We start from the raw sequence: 21,832 nt of genomic DNA on the forward strand, positions 1-21,832 counted from the left end.
AATAATGATCATATATTAGAGTTTCCGTTATAATAATGATCATATATGAGAGTTTCCGTTATGATATTGTTATATTTTATGTTTCTGGTATAATAACGATGTGTGTTTCTCGTAGGAAGCTGAAGGAACTTCCGTCTGGATTCAAACAGTTCTTCAGCTCCGCCCTGAGCCTCAGCTCCGTGTCTCTGTCGGGGACGAAGCTGCCACTGGAGGCGCTGAAGTGAGGCCCCGCCCCTTTCATGCCCCGCCCCTTTACGCCCCGCCCCTTTACGCCCCGCCCCTTTGCACCCCTGTAGTAACTGTAGTACCCACCTCTGTCCTGCAGGGCGCTGCTGTTGGGTCTGGGCTGTAACCCGAGCCTCAGTGAGGTCTCTCTGGACCTGAGCGGCTGCGACGTAAGAGCCTGGTTCTCCTGGTCCTCTCTCTCTTTGACTCTGGTTCCTCTGGTCCTCCTTTTCCTTTCTGACCCTGGTCCTCCTCCTCTCTGACTCTGGTTCTCCTGGTTCTCCTCCTGTCTGACCCTGGCTCTCCTGGTTCTCCTCCTCTCTGACCCTGGCTCTCCTGGTTCTCCTCCTCTCTGACCCTGGCTCTCCTGGTTCTCCTCCTCTCTGACCCTGGCTCTCCTGGTTCTCCTCCTGTCTGACTCTGGTTCTCCTGGTTCTCCTCCTCTCTGACCCTGGCTCTCCTGGTTCTCCTCCTCTCTGACTCTGGTTCTCCTGGTTCTCCTCCTCTCTGACCCTGGCTCTCCTGGTTCTCCTCCTCTCTGACCCTGGCTCTCCTGGTTCTCCTCCTCTCTGACTCTGGCTCTCCTGGTTCTCCTCCTCTCTGACCCTGGCTCTCCTGGTTCTCCTCCTCTCTGACCCTGGCTCTCCTGGTTCTCCTCCTGTCTGACTCTGGCTCTCCTGGTCCTCCTCCTCTCTGACTCTGGTTCTCCTGGTTCTCCTCCTCTCTGACTCTGGTTCTCCTGGTTCTCCTCCTCTCTGACTCTGGCTCTCCTGGTCCTCCTCCTCTCTGACTCTGGTTCTCCTGGTTCTCCTCCTCTCTGACCCTGGCTCTCCTGGTTCTCCTCCTGTCTGACTCTGGCTCTCCTGGTTCTCCTCCTCTCTGACCCTGGCTCTCCTGGTTCTCCTCCTGTCTGACTCTGGTTCCTAGGGCTGTGCAATTAATCGAAATTCGATTACGATTTCGATTACAACAGTAAACGATTACAAAATTAGCATAATCGCAAAAAATCGATTATAATTTTTTGTTTCAATTTTTTTTTTTCAATTTTTTTCCACATTTTTTAAATTTTTTTGCTGGATTTTTGTCACTTTTTTGCTGGATTTTTGTCACTTTTTTGCTGGATTTTTGGCTTTTTTTTGATGGATTTTTGGCTTTTTTTTGATGGATTTTTGGCTTTTTTTTGATGGATTTTTGTCACTTTTTTGATGGATTTTTGTCACTTTTTTGAAGGATTTTTGTCACTTTTTTGAAGGATTTTTGTCACTTTTTTGAAGGATTTTTGTCACTTTTTTGATGGATTTTTGTCACTTTTTTGATGGATTTTTGTCACTTTTTTGATGGATTTTTGTAATTTTTTTGATGGATTTTTGTCACTTTTTTGAAGGATTTTTGTCACTTTTTTGATGGATTTTTGTCATTTTTCTGATGGATTTTTGTCTTTTTTTTGATGGATTTTTGTCTTTTTTTTGATGGATTTTTGTCACTTTTTTGAAGGATTTTTGTCACTTTTTTGATGGATTTTTGTCACTTTTTTGATGGATTTTTGTCACTTTTTTGATGGATTTTTGTCACTTTTTTGATGGATTTTTGTCACTTTCTTGATGGATTTTTTTTAAAGGCAACAAATAATCGTTTGAATAATCATGATTTCAATTATGACAAAAATAATCGTGACTATTATTTTTTCAATAATCGAGCAGCCCTAGGTTCTCCTGGTTCTCCTCCTCCTCTCTGATTCTGGTTCTCCTGGTTCTCTCTCTCTCTCTGACTCTGGTCCTCCTCCTCCTCTCTTACCCTGGTCCTCCTCTTCTCTGACTCTGGTTCTCCTGGTTCTCCTCCTCCTCTCTTACCCTGGTCCTCCTCTCTGACCCCGGTTCTCCTGGTTCTCCTCCTCCTCTCTGACCCTCCCGGTTCTCCTCCTCCTCAGCTGCGTTCTCCAGGAGCTCAGGTCTTGGAGGGCTGCATCGCGGAGATCCCCAACATCAGCAGCCTGGACGTGTCTGATAACGGTGGGACGTCACTCACACGCGCCCCCTTGTGTCCGCTCTGGGCTGTGACGGTTTGTTCTTCTGCCTCAGGGCTGGACCTGGACCTCCTCACGCTGCTCCAGTGGATCTCCAAGAACCGCTCCATCAAACACCTGGCTCTGGGCAAGAACTTCAGCGGCATCAAGTCCAAGTCAGACCCCACTCTGCATGTTTTAGCTGAGGAGAGGAAAATACAAACTCCCACCTGAACCGAGCACATTTCCTTCAGTTTGGCTTTACCCCAATCCAAAAGCTTCTGGGAAAACGGTGTGAAAAAGCAACAAAACTGAGACGAAAACAAGGATGGAAATGTGACAAAAGTGACGAAAAATGGACAAAAAATTAGACAAAAAAGTGCGAAAAATTTGACGAAGAATTGAGAAAAAATGGACGAAAAAGTGACAAAATGGACAAAAAAATGAAAAAAATGGACGAGAATTTGACAAAAAACAGAGAAATTTGACGAAGAATTGAGAAAAAATTGATTAAAAATTGAGTAAAAATGGACGAAAAATATACAAAAAAAAAGACAAAAATGGACACAAATTTGACTAAAAAGTGCGAAAATTTGACGAAAAATGTAGAAAAAATTAGATGAAAAATTGAGAAAAAATGGACGAAAATAGTGATATGAATTTGCCAAAAAAATGCGAATAATCTGACAAAAAAGTGACAAAAAAATGACTAAAAAAATCTAAACATTTCACGAAAAAGTGATAAAAAAGTCACGAAAATTTGTCAAAAATGAGACGCCCGTCCAACAAAAAAAGTGCTGAAAAAAAATCTGATGATGAGAGGAAAAAGATCAATTTAGTTTTGTAGGTCTTAGCTTTCAAATGAGGCCTACAGGATTTGGGTAAAGCTAAACTGGAGAAAATGCTCTCGGTTCAGGCGGGAGTTAAGAGGTTAAAAGTATGAGAAACTGGGAGAAAAAATCCCCCCAAAAAATCTGGTGTTTTTTCATAAATATCTTTTTTGTTTTCATATTTCATATTACAAATTAGTGGCTAGTTAGCAACATTAGCAACATTAGCAACATTAGCATCATTAGCAACAATATCAACATTAGTTGTGGAGGAGTTCAAGTATCTCAGGTCTTGTTCTCAGTGAGGGACGGATGGAGCGTGAGATGGACAGACGGATCGGTGCGGCGTCAGCAGTGATGCGGTCGCTGTATCGGTCTGTCGTGGTGAAGAGGGAGCTGAGTCGACCCCGCCCTCACCTATGGTCATGTGATCCTCACCTATGGTCATGTGATCCTCACCTATGGTCATGTGATCCTCACCTATGGTCATGTGATCCTCACCTATGGTCATGTGATCCTCACCTATGGTCATGTGATCCTCACCTATGGTCATGTGATCCTCACCTGTGGTCATGAGATCCTCACCTATGGTCATGTGATCCTCACCTATGGTCATGTGATCCTCACCTATGGTCATGTGATCCTCACCTATGGTCATGTGATTTGGGTCATGACCGAAAGGACGAGATCGCGAATACAAGCGGCCGAAATGAGTTTCCTTCGCAGGGTGGCTGGGGGGGAGGAGCTCAGTTACCCGGGAGGAGCTCGGAGTAGAGTCGCTGCTCCTCCACGTGGAAAGGAGCAGCTGAGGTGGCTCGGGCATCTGTTCCGGATACCTCCTGGTCGCCTCCCGCCGGAGGTGTTCCAGGCATGTCCTAGTGGGACAAGGCCTCGCGGACCCAGGACACGCTGGTGGGACTATGTCTCCGAGCTGGCCTGGTGTGGCCTCGGGGTCAGAACAGCTGGAGGAGGTGTGGCCTCGGGGTCAGAACAGCTGGAGGAGGTGTCGCCTCGGGGTCCCCCCAGAACAGCTGGAGGAGGTGTGTGTGGATCGGGAAGTTTGGGCGTCTCTGCTCAGACGCTGCCCCCGCGACCCGGCCCCGGATAAAGCGGAAGAAAATGGATGGATGGATGGATCAACATTAGCATAATTAGCAACATTAGCATCATTAGCAACACTATCAACATTAGCAACATTAGCAACCTTAGCAACATTAGCATCATTAGCAACATTAGCATCATTAGCATCATTAGCAACACTATCAACATTAGCAACATTAGCAACATTAGCAACCTTAGCAACATTAGCAACCTTAGCAACATTAGCATCATTAGCAACATTAGCATCATTAGCAACACTATCAACATTAGCAACATTAGCAACCTTAGCAACATTAGCAACCTTAGCAACATTAGCAACATTAGCATCATTAGCATCATTAGCAACCATAGCAACTCCTGCAGGAGCCGCTCCTGCAGGAGCGCCGGACACACGGCAGGAGGTATCGGGACCTCATTAATGAGTACGAGCCTGTGGTATCGGCCCGATACCCGATACTGGTATCGGCCCGATACCCGATACTGGTATCGGCCCGATACCCGATGCTGGTATCGGTGCATCCCTAGTCGTCGATCTGGACCAGCTCTAATGTCAGATGGTTTTACTGTCGGCTGATGTTTGACCTTCATGGTGATGTCCTGCAGAAACGTGTCTCAGGTCCTGGACCATCTGGTGCATCTGATCCAGGAGGAGGAGTCTGTGAGTCTTCAGGACAAAGTGAGTCTGTGGAAAGTTCTTCAAAGATCTAAGTGTTCTGTTGTGGTCCAGCCGCTGGCGTCTCTGTCTCTCGCCGACTCGCGGCTGAAGTCGGATCTGTCCGTGTTCCTGAACGCTCTGGGCAGTAACGCGTCTCTGACCCGCCTGGACATCAGCGGGAACGCCATGGGAGACCTGGGCGCCAAGCTCCTCGCCAAAGCTCTGCAGATCAACACCAAGCTGAGGTGGGTGGCACAGTGGTTAGGCTGTGCTGCTCTCACCTGGGCCGAGTTACTGACTCACGTCTGATTCCAGGACGGTGCTGTGGGACCGGAACGGCGTGAGCGCTCAGGGGCTGCAGGACGTGGCGTCGGCGCTGGAGAAGTGAGTCTGTGGGACTGTAACGACCTCTGACCTTTACAGGAACTAGCATCATTAGCATCATTAGCAACATTAGCAACATTAGCAACTTTAGCAACATTAGCAACATTAGCATCATTAGCATCACTAGCAACATTAGCAACACTAGCAACATTAGCAACATTAGCATCATTAGCATCATCAGCAACATTAGCATCATTAGCAACATTAGCAACAATAGCATCATTACCATCATTAGCAACCTTAGCAACATTAGTAACATTAGCATCATTACCATCATTAGCATCATCAGCAACATTAGCATCATTAGTAACATTAGCATCATTACCATCATTAGCATCATCAGCAACATTAGCATCATTAGCAACATAAGCAACATTAGCATCATTAGCAACCTTAGCAACATTAGTAACATTAGCATCATTACCATCATTAGCATCATCAGCAACATTAGCATCATTAGCAACATTAGCATCATTACCATCATTACCATCATTAGCATCATCAGCAACATTAGCATCATTAGCAACATTAGCAACATAAGCAACATAAGCAACATCAGCAACAATAGCATCATTAGCAACATTAGCATCATTAGAATCATTAGCATCATTAGCATCATCAGCAACATAAGCAACATTAGCAACATTAGCATCATTAGCAACATTAGCAACATTAGCATCATTAGCATCATTAGCAACCTTAGCAACATTAGCATCATTAGCATCATTAGCAACATTAGCAACATTAGCAACACTAGCATCATCAGCAACCTTAGCAACCTTAGCAACATTAGCAACATTAGTAACAATAGCAACATTAGCAACATTAGCATCATTAGCATCATTAGCAACATAAGCAACATCAGCAACATTAGCATCATTAGCAACATTAGCACCATCTGCTTCAACACCATCTGCCTCATACCAGACTGTAACGACCTCTGACCTTTACAGGAACTACACCGTCCACTTCATGCCAGACTGTAGCGACCTCTGACCTTTACAGGAACTACACCGTCCGCTTCATACCGGACTGTAACGACCTCTGACCTTTACAGGAACTACACCGTCCGCTTCATACCGGACTGTAACGACCTCTGACCTTTACAGGAACTACACCGTCCGCTTCACGCCGGACTGTAACGACCTCTGACCTTTACAGGAACTACACCGTCCGCTTCATGCCGGACTGTAACGACCTCTGACCTTTACAGGAACTACACCGTCCGCTTCATACCGGACTGTAACGACCTCTGACCTTTACAGGAACTACACCGTCCGCTTCATCCCGGACTGTAACGACCTCTGACCTTTACAGGAACTACACCATCCGCTTCACGCCGGACTGTAACGACCTCTGACCTTTACAGGAACTACACCGTCCGCTTCATACCGGACTGTAGCGACCTCTGACCTTTACAGGAACTACACCGTCCTCTTCATACCGGACTGTAACGACCTCTGACCTTTACAGGAACTACACCGTCCGCCTCATACCGGACTGTAACGACCTCTGACCTTTACAGGAACTACACCGTCCGCTTCATACCGGACTGTAACGACCTCTGACCTTTACAGGAACTACACCGTCCGCTTCATACCGGACTGTAGCGACCTCTGACCTTTACAGGAACTACACCGTCCTCTTCATACCGGACTGTAACGACCTCTGACCTTTACAGGAACTTCACCGTCCACTTCATACCGGACTGTAATGACCTCTGACCTTTACAGGAACTACACCGTCCGCTTCATGCCGGACTGTAACGACCTCTGACCTTTACAGGAACTACACCGTCCGCCTCATACCGGACTGTAACGACCTCTGACCTTTACAGGAACTACACCATCCGCTTCATACCGGACTGTAACGACCTCTGACCTTTACAGGAACTACACCGTCCTCTTCATACCGGACTGTAACGACCTCTGACCTTTACAGGAACTACACCGTCCGCCTCATACCGGACTGTAACGACCTCTGACCTTTACAGGAACTACACCGTCCGCTTCATACCGGACTGTAACGACCTCTGACCTTTACAGGAACTACACCGTCCGCTTCATACCGGACTGTAACAACCTCTGACCTTTACAGGAACTACACCGTCCGCTTCACACCGGACTGTAACGACCTCTGACCTTTACAGGAACTACACCGTCCGCTTCACACCGGACTGTAACGACCTCTGACCTTTACAGGAACTACACCATCCGCTTCATGCCGGACTGTAACGACCTCTGACCTTTACAGGAACTACACCGTCCGCTTCATACCGGACTGTAACGACCTCTGACCTTTACAGGAACTACACGATCCGCTTCATACCGGACTGTAACGACCTCTGACCTTTACAGGAACTACACCGTCCGCTTCATGCCGGACTGTAACGACCTCTGACCTTTACAGGAACTACACCATCCGCTTCATGCCGGTGCCGATCGCCGACGCAGCGCAGGCTCTGAAGACCAACCCCGAGAAGACGGAGGACGCCCTGCTCAAGGTACGAGGCTCCTCCCCCCCTCTCCTTTACCCTCTCCTGTGACCCTGACGACTTTTTAGTCGCTGCAACATTAGCATCATTAGCATCATCAGCAACAAAAGCAACATTAGCATCATTAGCATCATCAGCAACAAAAGCAACATTAGCATAATTAGCAACATTAGCATCATTAGCATCATTAGCATCATTAGCAACCTTAGCAACATTAGCATCATTAGCAACCTTAGCAACATTAACAACAATAGCAACATTAGCAACATTAGCAACATTAGCATCATTAGCAACATTAGCAACACTAGCATCATTAGCAACATTAGCATCATTAGCAACACTAGCAACATTAGCAACATTAGCATCATTAGCATCATTAGCAACATTAGCATCATTAGCATCATTAGCAACATTAGCATCATTAGCATCATTAGCAACATTAGCAACATTAGCAACATTAGCAACATCAGCAACATTAGCATCATTAGCAACATTAGCAACATTAGCAACATTAGCATCATCAGCAATATTAGCAACCTTAGTAACATTAGCAACAATAGCAACATTAGCAACATTAGCATCATTAGCAACAATAGCAACAATAGCAACATTTGCAACAATAGCAACAATAGCATCATTAGCAACATTAGCATCCTTAGCAACCTTAGCATCATTAGCAACACTAGCATCATTAGCATCATTATCAACATTAGCATCATTAGCAACATTAGCATCATTATCATCATTAGAAACCTTAGCAACATTAGCATCATCAGCAACATTAGCATCATTAGCAACATTAGCAACATCAGCAACATTAGCAACATAAGCATCATTAGCATCATTAGCATCATCCTGTGACCCTGGTGCTCAGACTGTGGAGGCGTGGCTCTCCTTTACTCTCTCCTTTCAGATGGAGCAGTTCCTTCTGAGGAACCACGAGACGCGCAAATACCTCCAGGAGCAGAACTACAGGCTGCAGCAGGGCATCGTTACCACGACAACACAGCAGGTAATACTCCCCACAGACAGCAGGGGGCGCTACACCACAGCAACACAGCAGGTAATACTCCCCAGGCGTCTCCAGGAGGTGGGGGCGTTCCTAGGAGGACTCGGGCAAACCTATCCCTAAAATGGCCGCCATCAGAGTTTTTACAGATGACTCAGAAATACGTGAATGTGCCAAGGCAACACTTCAGCCATGTTTTTAATGAGGGAAGGACAGAATAAATGATGGAAAGTGCATAATACCCCCCTTTAACCCTAAAACAGTTTGTTTGTACCTCTTTAGGAATCGTCTGTAGAAAAGGAGCCTTTGTAGAAGCAGAGCAGTGACTTTGATGCTAACAGTTTTTGCTTTAGCGACGCCTCAAACATCTGAACTGTGGTTTCCGTCTGCAAAACAGAAGCCCTCGTGTTCTTCCGTCAGACGACAGAGAAGCAAAGAAACGGCCCCTCCCTCGCCGGACGCCATGTCCAGATGCGGCTCGTTAGCATTTTAGCATGCTAGTCTCACATCTGGCCGTTCTCCCTGGATCTGGTCTGAGACACGTCGCCGCGGTGACGACTTCTGACCTCTGACCCGAGTCGTCCATATTCACGGAGATTCAGTCGGTGAAACTTCCGCGTTTGACCCCGTGATGGACATGGCCATAGATAAAGCCCCATTTGGAAGATTTTGTACATGTTTTAGGCCCCTCTTTACCTCTGCGTGTCCAGGCGTGTGACTGTGGCCTCCTCTGCAGATGGTGGACACCATGTGTGTGAAGGTCCAGGACCATCTGAACTCTCTGAGGTTCACGGAGTCTCCGTCAGTTCAGGAGGACGTGAAGCGAGCGCAGCGGCTCATCCAGGACGCACGCAACTGCAAAACGGTAACACGCTAGAGACACGCTAAGGACACGCTAAAGACACGCTAGAGTAGGGCTGTGCAATTAATCGAAATTCGATTACGATTTCGATTACAACAGTAAACGATTACAAAATTAGCATAATCGCAAAAAATCGATTATAATTTGTTTTGTTCAATTTTTTTGGGATTTTTGTCTTTTTTTGATGGATTTTTGTCTTTTTTTGATGGATTTTTGTGACTTTTTTGATGGATTTTTGTGACTTTTTTGATGGATTTTTGTCATTTTTTTGATGGATTTTTGTCACTTTTTTGCTGGATTTTTGTCACTTTTTTGATGGATTTTTGTCACTTTTTTGCTGGATTTTTGTGACTTTTTTGATGGATTTTTGTCACTTTTTTGCTGGATTTTTGTGACTTTTTTGATGGATTTTTGTCATTTTTTTGATGGATTTTTGTCACTTTTTTGATGGATTTTTGTCACTTTTTTGCTGGATTTTTGTCACTTTTTTGATGGATTTTTGTCACTTTTTTTATGGATTTTTGTCTTTTTTTTTATGGATTTTTGTCACTTTTTTGATGGATTTTTGTCATTTTTTTTCTGGATTTTTGTCACTTTTTTGTTGGTTTTTGTCATTTTTTTTAATGGATTTTTGTCACTTTTTTGATGGATTTTTGTGACTTTTTTGATGGATTTTTGTCACTTTTTTGATGGATTTTTGTCATTTTTTTTCTGGATTTTTGTCACTTTTTTGTTGGTTTTTGTCATTTTTTTTATGGATTTTTGTCATTTTTTTGATGGATTTTTGTCACTTTTTTGATGGATTTTTGTCACTTTTTTGATGGATTTTTGTCACTTTTTTGATGGATTTTTGTCTTTTTTTTTATGGATTTTTGTCATTTTTTTTATGGATTTTTGTCATTTTTTTGATGGATTTTTGTCAGTTTTTTTCTGGATTTTTGTCACTTTTTTGTTGGTTTTTGTCATTTTTTTTATGGATTTTTGTCACTTTTTTGATGGATTTTTGTCATTTTTTTGATGGATTTTTGTCACTTTTTTGATGGATTTTTGTCTTTTTTTTGATGGATTTTTGTCTTTTTTTGCTGGATTTTTGTCACTTTTTTGATGGATTTTTGTCATTTTTTTGATGGATTTTTGTCACTTTTTTGATGGATTTTTGTCACTTTTTTGATGGATTTTTGTCTTTTTTTTGATGGTTTATTGTCTTTTTTTTGATGGATTTTTGGCTTTTTTTTATGGATTTTTTTTAAAGGCAACAAATAATCGTTTGAATAATCGTGATTTCAATTATGATGATGATACGCTACACACATGCTACACACACGCTACACACACGCTACACACACGCTAGAGACACAGTACACACATGCTAAAGTCGGGGGCATTCCGTGCTACATGTGGATACCATATTTGTGAATGGGTAAGCGTGTTGGAGTCACTTCCTGGATAAACCTGGTCACGTCTTCTTCAGCTGCTGCCGAGCCTGTACCACCTGCAGAACAGCGCCTCCCAGGGGCCGTGTGTGGGAGCCATTCAGGAGACGCTGGAGTCCATGGCCGGAGAAGTGACGCGCGTCATGGAGCAGCAGCTACAGGTCAGGCGTCTCGTCCATCACTAACCTCAGCTACAGGTCAGGCGTCTCGTCCATCACTAACCTCAGCTACAGGTCAGGCGTCTCGTCCAACACTAACCTCAGCTACAGGTCAGGCGTCTCGTCCAACACTAACCTCAGCTACAGGTCAGGCGTCTCCCCAGAGCTTCAGATCATACTGAAGACCACACTGGACCAGCTGAAGAACCTGTGACCCTCTCGTGATGTGTAACATTCTCTTCTGGGCCAGAGGTTTTGTGATGTTGCCTCTCCTCTGCTGCTGATGCTGATGCTTCTGTAGTAACCGCTGCCTGTGGTGCAGGTGCTGCTGGAGCTGATGGTGACGGCGGCGCAGACGCTCTGTCCTCACGTGATGCAGACGAGCTCCCTCCAACAGGAGCTGCTGCAGAGAGGAGCCAAGAAGATGAGCGTCCCTCAGAGCTTCATCTGCACCACGCTGCTCCAGCAGTCAGGAGCCGACATCCTCAACAAGATCAGGTCAGAACATCCTCAACAATATCAGGTCAGAACATCCTCAACAAGATCAGGTCAGAACATCCACAACAAGATCAGGTCAGAACATCCTCAACAAGATCAGGTCAGAACATCTACAACAATATCAGGTCAGAACATCCTCAACAAGATCAGGTCAGAACATCTACAACAAGATCAGGTCAGAACATCCTCAACAAGATCAGGTCAGAACATCTACAACAAGATCAGGTCAGAACATCCTCAACAAGATCAGGTCAGAACATCTACAACAAGATCAGGTCAGAACATCCTCAACAAGATCAGGTCAGAACATCTACAACAAGATCAGGTCAGAACATCCTCAACAAGATCAGGTCAGAACATCCACAACAAGATCAGGTCAGAACATCCTCAACAAGATCAGGTCAGAACAAGAACATCCTCAATATCAGGTCAGAACATCCACAATATCAGGTCAGAACATCCTCAATATCAGGTCAGAACATCCTCAATATCAGGTCAGAACATCCTCAATATCAGGTCAGAACATCCTCAACAAGATCAGGTCAGAACATCCTCAATATCAGGTCAGAACATCCTCAATATCAGGTCAGAACATCCACAATATCAGGTCAGAACATCCACAATATCAGGTCAGAACATCCTCAACAAGATCAGGTCAGAACATCCTCAATATCAGGTCAGAACATCCACAATATCAGGTCAGAACATCCTCAATATCAGGTCAGAACATCCTCAACAAGATCAGGTCAGAACATCCTCAACAAGATCAGGTCAGAACATCCACAATATCAGGTCAGAACATCCTCAATATCAGGTCAGAACATCCTCAATATCAGGTCAGAACATCCTCAATATCAGGTCAGAACATCCACAATATCAGGTCAGAACATCCACAATATCAGGTCAGAACATCCTCAATATCAGGTCAGAACATCCACAATATCAGGTCAGAACATCCACAATATCAGGTCAGAACATCCTCAATATCAGGTCAGAACATCCTCAATATCAGGTCAGAACATCCTTAATATCAGGTCAGAACATCCTCAACAAGATCAGGTCAGAACATCCTCAATATCAGGTCAGAACATCCTCAACAAGATCAAGTCAGAACATCCTCAAGATCAGGTCAGAACATCCTTAATATCAGGTCAGAACATCCACAATATAAGGTCAGAACATCCTTAATATCAGGTCAGAACATCCTCAAGATCAGGTCAGAACATCCTCAAGATCAGGTCAGAACATCCACAATATCAGGTCAGAACATCCTCAATATCAGGTCAGAACATCCTCAATATCAGGTCAGAACATCCTCAATATCAGGTCAGAACATCCACAATATCAGGTCAGAACATCCTCAATATCAGGTCAGAACATCCTCAATATCAGGTCAGAACATCCTCAATATCAGGTCAGAACATCCTCAAGATCAGGTCAGAACATCCTCAAGATCAGGTCAGAACATCCTCAATATCAGGTCAGAACATCCTCAATATCAGGTCAGAACATCCACAACAAGATCAGGTCAGAACATCCTCAATATCAGGTCAGAACATCCACAAGATCATGTCAGAACATTCTCAATATCAGGTCAGAACATCCTCAATATCAGGTCAGAACATCCTCAATATCAGGTCAGAACATCCTCAAGATCAGGTCAGAACATCCACAATATCAGGTCAGAACATCCTCAATATCAGGTCAGAACATCCTCAATATCAGGTCAGAACATCCACAAGATCATGTCAGAACATTCTCAATATCAGGTCAGAACATCCTCAATATCAGGTCAGAACATCCTCAAGATCAGGTCAGAACATCCTCAATATCAGGTCAGAACATCCACAATATCAGGTCAGAACATCCTCAATATCAGGTCAGAACATCCTCAATATCAGGTCAGAACATCCACAATATCAGGTCAGAACATCCACAATATCAGGTCAGAACATCCTCAATATCAGGTCAGAACATCCTCAATATCAGGTCAGAACATCCTCAATGTCAGGTCAGAACATCCTCAATATCAGATCAGAACATCCTCAATATCAGGTCAGAACATCCTCAATATCAGGTCAGAACATCCTCAATATCAGGTCAGAACATCCACAATATCAGGTCAGAACATCCTCAATATCAGGTCAGAACATCCTCAATGTCAGGTCAGAACATCCTCAATATCAGGTCAGAACATCCACAACAAGATCAGGTCAGAACATCCTCAACAAGATCAGGTCAGAACATCCTCAATATCAGGTCAGAACATCCACAACAAGATCAGGTCAGAACATCCTCAATATCAGGTCAGAACATCCACAATATCAGGTCAGAACATCCTCAATATCAGGTCAGAACATCCTCAATATCAGGTCAGAACATCCTCAACAAGATCAGGTAAGAACATCCTCAATATCAGGTCAGAACATCTTCAATATCAGGTCAGAACATCCACAATATCAGGTCAGAACATCCTCAATATCAGGTCAGAACATCCTCAATATCAGGTCAGAACATCCTCAACAATATCAGGTCAGAACATCCACAATATCAGGTCAGAATATCCTCAATATCAGGTCAGAACATCCTCAATATCAGGTCAGAACATCCTCAAGATCAGGTCAGAACATCCTCAATATCAGGTCAGAACATCCACAATATCAGGTCAGAACATCCTCAATATCAGGTCAGAACATCCACAATATCAGGTCAGAACATCCTCAATATCAGGTCAGAACATCCACAATATCAGGTCAGAACATCCACAATATCAGGTCAGAATATCCTCAATATCAAGTCAGAACATCCTCAATATCAGGTCAGAACATCCTCAATATCAGGTCAGAACATCCTCAATATCAGGTCAGAACATCCACAACAAGATCAGGTCAGAACATCCTCAATATCAGGTCAGAACATCCACAATATCAGGTCAGAACATCTTCAATATCAGGTCAGAACATCCTCAATATCAGGTCAGAACATCCTCAATATCAGGTCAGAACATCCACAACAAGATCAGGTCAGAACATCCTCAATATCAGGTCAGAACATCCACAATATCAGGTCAGAACATCTTCAATATCAGGTCAGAACATCCTCAATATCAGGTCAGAACATCCTCAATATCAGGTCAGAACATCCACAATATCAGGTCAGAACATCCTCAATATCAGATCAGAACATCCTCAATATCAGGTCAGAACATCCTCAATATCAGGTCAGAACATCCTCAATATCAGGTCAGAACATCCTCAAGATCAGGTCAGAACATCCTCAAGATCAGGTCAGAACATCCTCAATATCAGGTCAGAACATCCACAATATCAGGTCAGAACATCCTCAATATCAGGTCAGAACATCCACAATATCAGGTCAGAACATCCACAATATCAGGTCAGAACATCCACAATATCAGGTCAGAACATCCTCAATATCAGGTCAGAACATCCACAATATCAGGTCAGAACATCCTCAATATCAGGTCAGAACATCCACAATATCAGGTCAGAACATCCACAATATCAGGTCAGAACATCCTCAATATCAGGTCAGAACATCCTCAAGATCAGGTCAGAACATCCTCAAGATCAGGTCAGAACATCCTCAATATCAGGTCAGAACATCCTCAACATCAGGTCAGAACATCCTCAATATCAGGTCAGAACATCCTCAATATCAGGTCAGAACATCCTCAAGATCAGGTCAGAACATCCTCAATATCAGGTCAGAACATCCACAATATCAGGTCAGAACATCCTCAATATCAGGTCAGAACATCCTCAAGATCAGGTCAGAACATCCACAAAATAAGGTCAGAACAATATCAGGTCAGAACATCCACAATATCAGGTCAGAACATCCACAAAATAAGGTCAGAACAATATCAGGTCAGAACATCCTCAATATCAGGTCAGAACATCCACAATATCAGGTCAGAACATCCACAATATCAGGTCAGAACATCCACAATATCAGGTCAGAACATCCACAATATCAGGTCAGAACATCCTCAATATCAGGTCAGAACATCCACAATATCAGGTCAGAACATCCACAATATCAGGTCAGAACATCCTCAATATCAGGTCAGAACATCCTCAATATCAGGTCAGAACATCCTCAATATCAGGTCAGAACATCCTCAATATCAGGTCAGAACATCCTCAATATCAGGTCAGAACATCCTCAATATCAGGTCAGAACATCCTCAACATCAGGTCAGAACATCCTCAATATCAGGTCAGAACATCCACAATATCAGGTCAGAACATCCACAATATCAGGTCAGAACATCCACAATATCAGGTCAGAACATCCTCAATATCAGGTCAGAACATCCACAATATCAGGTCAGAACATCCACAATATCAGGTCAGAACATCCTCAACATCAGGTCAGAACATCCTCAAGATCAGGTCAGAACATCCTCAATATCAGGTCAGAACATCAACAATATCAGGTCAGAACATCCTCAATATCAGGTCAGAACATCCTCAATATCAGGTCAGAACATCCACAATATCAGGTCAGAACATCCTCAATATCAGGTCAGAACATCCTCAATATCAGGTCAGAACATCCTCAAGATCAGGTCAGAACATCCACAATATCAGGTCAGAACATCCTCAAGATCAGGTCAGAACATCCACAATATCAGGTCAGAACATCCTCAATATCAGGTCAGAACATCCACAATATCAGGTCAGAACATCCTCAATATCAGGTCAGAACATCCTCAATATCAGGTCAGAACATCCTCAATATCAGGTCAGAACATCCTCAATATCAGGTCAGAACATCCACAATATCAGGTCAGAACATCCACAATATCAGGTCAGAACATCCTCAATATCAGGTCAGAACATCCTCAAGATCAGGTCAGAACATCCACAATATCAGGTCAGAACATCCTCAATATCAGGTCAGAACATCCACAACAAGATCAGGTCAGAACATCCACAATATCAGGTCAGAACATCCTCAATATCAGGTCAGAACATCCTCAATATCAGGTCAGAACATCCTCAATATCAGGTCAGAACATCTTCAATATCAGGTCAGAACATCCACAATATCAGGTCAGAACATCCTCAATATCAGGTCAGAACATCCTCAATATCAGGTCAGAACATCCACAATATCAGGTCAGAACATCCTCAATATCAGGTCAGAACATCCACAATATCAGGTCAGAACATCCACAATATCAGGTCAGAACATCCTCAATATCAGGTCAGAACATCCACAATATCAGGTCAGAACATCCTCAATATCAGGTCAGAACATCCTCAATATCAGGTCAGAACATCCACAATATCAGGTCAGAACATCCTCAATATCAGGTCAGAACATCCACAATATCAGGTCAGAACATCCTCAATATCAGGTCAGAACATCCACAATATCAGGTCAGAACATCCACAATATCAGGTCAGAACATCCTCAACAAGATCAGGTCAGAACATCCTCAATATCAGGTCAGAACATCCTCAATATCAGGTCAGAACATCCACAATATCAGGTCAGAACATCCACAATATCAGGTCAGAACATCCTCAATATCAGGTCAGAACATCCACAATATCAGGTCAGAACATCCACAATATCAGGTCAGAACATCCTCAATATCAGGTCAGAACATCCACAATATCAGGTCAAAACATCCTCAAGATCAGGTCAGAACATCCTCAATATCAGGTCAGAACATCCACAACAATATCAGGTCAGAACATCCACAATATCAGGTCAGAACATCCACAATATCAGGTCAGAACATCCTCAATATCAGGTCAGAACATCCTCAATATCAGGTCAGAACATCCTCAAGATCAGGTCAGAACATCCTCAAGATCAGGTCAGAACATCCTCAATATCAGGTCAGAAAATCCACAATATCAGGTCAGAACATCCTCAACAAGATCAGGTCAGAACATCCTCAATATCAGGTCAGAACATCCACAATATCAGGTCAGAACATCGTCAAGATCAGGTCAGAACATCCTCAATATCAGATCAGAACATCCTCAATATCAGGTCAGAACATCCTTAATATCAGGTCAGAACATCCTCAATATCAGGTCAGAACATCCTCAATATCAGGTCAGAACATCCTTAATATCAGGTCAGAACATCCTCAATATCAGGTCAGAACATCCTCAATATCAGGTCAGAACATCCTCAATATCAGGTCAGAACATCCTCAAGATCAGGTCAGAGCATCCTCAAGATCAGGTCAGAACATCCTTAATATCAGGTCAGAACATCCTCAATATCAGGTCAGAACATCCTCAATATCAGGTCAGAACATCCTCAATATCAGGTCAGAACATCCTCAATATCAGGTCAGAACATCCTCAATATCAGGTCAGAACATCCTCAATATCAGGTCAGAACATCCTCAATATCAGGTCAGAACATCCTCAAGATCAGGTCAGAACATCCTCAATATCAGGTCAAAACATCCTCAATATCAGGTCAGAACATCCTCAATATCAGGTCAGAACATCCTCAATATCAGGTCAGAACATCCTCAATATCAGGTCAGAACATCCTCAATATCAGGTCAGAACATCCTCAATATCAGGTCAGAACATCCTCAATATCAGGTCAGAACATCCTCAATATCAGGTCAGAACATCCACAATATCAGGTCAGAACATCCTCAATATCAGGTCAGAACATCCTCAATATCAGGTCAGAACATCCACAATATCAGGTCAGAACATCCACAATATCAGGTCAGAACATCCACAATATCAGGTCAGAACATCCTCAATATCAGGTCAGAACATCCTCAATATCAGGTCAGAACATCCACAATATCAGGTCAGAACATCCTCAATATCAGGTCAGAACATCCTCAACAATATCAGGTCAGAACATCCTCAATATCAGGTCAGAACATCCTCAATATCAGGTCAGAACATCCTCAACATCAGGTCAGAACATCCTCAATATCAGGTCAGAACATCCTCAATATCAGGTCAGAACATCCTCAATATCAGGTCAGAACATCCTCAACAAGATCAGGTCAGAACATCCACAAGATCAGGTCAGAACATCCTTAATATCAGGTCAGAACATCCTCAACATCAGGTCAGAACATCCACAATATCAGGTCAGAACATCCTCAATATCAGGTCAGAACATCCTCAATATCAGGTCAGAACATCCACAATATCAGGTCAGAACATCCTCAATATCAGGTCAGAACATCCTCAATATCAGGTCAGAACATCCTCAATATCAGGTCAGAACATCCTCAATGTCAGGTCAGAACATCCTCAATATCAGGTCAGAACATCCTCAATATCAGGTCAGAACATCCTCAATATCAGGTCAGAACATCCTCAATATCAGGTCAGAACATCCTCAATATCAGGTCAGAACATCCTCAATATCAGGTCAGAACATCCTCAATGTCAGGTCAGAACATCCTCAATATCAGGTCAGAACATCCTCAATATCAGGTCAGAACATCCTCAATATCAGGTCAGAACATCCTCAATATCAGGTCAGAACATCCTCAATATCAGGTCAGAACATCCTCAATATCAGGTCAGAACATCCTCAAGATCAGGTCAGAACATCCTCAATATCAAGTCAGAACATCCACAATATCAGGTCAGAACATCCTCAATATCAGGTCAGAACATCCTCAATATCAGGTCAGAACATCCTCAATATCAGGTCAGAACATCCTCGATGTCAGGTCAGAACATCCTCAATATCAGGTCAGAACATCCTCAATATCAGGTCAGAACATCCTCAATATCAGGTCAGAACATCCTCAATATCAGGTCAGAACATCCACAATATCAGATCAGAACATCCTCAATATCAGGTCAGAACATCCTCAATATCAGGTCAGAACATCCACAATATCAGGTCAGAACATCCTCACTATCAGGTCAGAACATCCTCAATATCAGGTCAGAATATCCTCAATATCAGGTCAGAACATCCTCAACATCAGGTCAGAACATCCACAATATCAGGTCAGAACATCCACAATATCAGGTCAGAACATCCTCAATATCAGGTCAGAACATCCACAATATCAGGTCAGAACATCCACAATATCAGGTCAGAACATCCTCAATATCAGGTCAGAACATCCTCAATATCAGGTCAGAACATCCTCGATGTCAGGTCAGAACATCCTCAATATCAGGTCAGAACATCCTCAATATCAGGTCAGAACATCCACAATATCAGATCAGAACATCCTCAATATCAGGTCAGAACATCCTCAATATCAGGTCAGAACATCCACAATATCAGGTCAGAACATCCTCACTATCAGGTCAGAACATCCTCAATATCAGGTCAGAATATCCTCAATATCAGGTCAGAACATCCTCAATATCAGGTCAGAACATCCACAATATCAGGTCAGAACATCCACAATATCAGGTCAGAACATCCTCAATATCAGGTCAGAATATCCTCAATATCAGGTCAGAACATCCTCAATATCAGGTCAGAACATCCTCAATATCAGGTCAGAACATCCTCAATATCAGGTCAGAACATCCTCAATATCAGGTCAGAACATCCTCAATATCAGGTCAGAACATCCACAATATCAGGTCAGAACATCCTCAATATCAGGTCAGAACATCCTCAACAATATCAGGTCAGAACATCCTCAATATCAGGTCAGAACATCCTCAATATCAGGTCAGAACATCCTCAATATCAGGTCAGAACATCCACAATATCAGGTCAAAACATCCACAATATCAGGTCAGAACATCCACAATATCAGGTCAGAACATCCTCAATATCAGGTCAGAACATCCACAATATCAGGTCAGAACATCCTCAACAAGATCAAGTCAGAACATCCTCAATATCAGGTCAGAACATCCTCAATATCAGGTCAGAACATCCTCAATATCAGGTCAGAACATCCTCAATATCAGGTCAGAACATCCTCAATATCAGGTCAGAACATCCTCAATATCAGGTCAGAACATCCTCAATATCAGGTCAGAACATCCACAATATCAGGTCAGAACATCCACAATATCAGGTCAGAACATCCTCAATATCAGGTCAGAACATCCTCAACAAGATCAAGTCAGAACATCCTCAATATCAGGTCAGAACATCCTCAATATCAGGTCAGAACATCCTCAATATCAGGTCAGAACATCCTCAATATCAGGTCAGAACATCCTCAAGATCAGGTCAGAACATCCTCAATATCAGGTCAGAACATCCTCAAGATCAGGTCAGAACATCCTCAATATCAGGTCAGAACATCCTCAATATCAGGTCAGAACATCCTCAATATCAGGTCAGAACATCCTCAATATCAGGTCAGAACATCCTCAATATCAGGTCAGAACATCCACAATATCAGGTCAGAACATCCACAATATCAGGTCAGAACATCCTCAACAAGATCAAGTCAGAACATCCTCAATATCAGGTCAGAACATCCTCAATATCAGGTCAGAACATCCTCAATATCAGGTCAGAACATCCACAACAATATCAGGTCAGAACATTCTCAACAAGATCAAGTCAGAACATCCACAATATCAGGTCAGAACATCCTCAATATCAGGTCAGAACATCCTCAATATCAGGTCAGAACATCCTCAATATCAGGTCAGAACATCCACAATATCAGGTCAGAAAATCCTCAATATCAGGTCAGAACATCCACAATATCAGGTCAGAACATCCTCAATATCAGGTCAGAACATCCTCAATATCAGGTCAGAACATCCTCAATATCAGGTCAGAACATCCTCAATATCAGGTCAGAACATCCTCAATATCAGGTCAGAACATCCTCAAGATCAGGTCAGAACATCAACAATATCAGGTCAGAACATCCTCAATATCAGGTCAGAACATCCTCAATATCAGGTCAGAACATCCTCAATATCAGGTCAGAACATCCTCAATACCAGGTCAGAACATCCTCAATGTCAGGTCAGAACATCCTCAACATCAGGTCAGAACATCCTCAACAATATCAGGTCAGAACATCCACAATATCAGGTCAGAACATCCTCAATATCAGGTCAGAACATCCACAAGATCAGGTCAGAACATCCTCAATATCAGGTCAGAACATCCTCAATATCAGGTCAGAACATCCTCAATATCAGGTCAGAACATCCTCAAGATCAGGTCAGAACATCCTCAATATCAGGTCA

The 21,832-nt window shown here is 43.2% G+C and overlaps 1 protein-coding gene across 1 annotated transcript in view; it reads left to right on the forward strand.

The window, feature by feature from the left end:
- Positions 1–21,832, forward strand: part of LOC306973775 (uncharacterized protein) — a gene marked incomplete at both ends in the record, with an annotated part of 61,377 nt that overhangs the window by 21,268 nt on the left and 18,277 nt on the right. Inside the window, 12 exons of the mRNA XM_079570768.1 lie at positions 116–220; positions 326–395; positions 2,153–2,234; positions 2,304–2,403; positions 4,762–4,816; positions 4,886–5,058; positions 5,129–5,197; positions 7,607–7,700; positions 8,605–8,703; positions 9,437–9,565; positions 11,034–11,156; positions 11,476–11,651. Of these exons, the coding sequence (XP_079426894.1) occupies positions 116–220; positions 326–395; positions 2,153–2,234; positions 2,304–2,403; positions 4,762–4,816; positions 4,886–5,058; positions 5,129–5,197; positions 7,607–7,700; positions 8,605–8,703; positions 9,437–9,565; positions 11,034–11,156; positions 11,476–11,651 (1,275 nt within the window). The remainder of the gene's footprint in view (positions 1–115; positions 221–325; positions 396–2,152; positions 2,235–2,303; positions 2,404–4,761; positions 4,817–4,885; positions 5,059–5,128; positions 5,198–7,606; positions 7,701–8,604; positions 8,704–9,436; positions 9,566–11,033; positions 11,157–11,475; positions 11,652–21,832) is intronic.

Source organism: Gobius niger, assembly GCF_951799975.1.
Source record: "Gobius niger genome assembly, chromosome: 14".
In the NCBI taxonomy this organism is placed as follows: domain Eukaryota; kingdom Metazoa; phylum Chordata; class Actinopteri; order Gobiiformes; family Gobiidae; genus Gobius; species Gobius niger.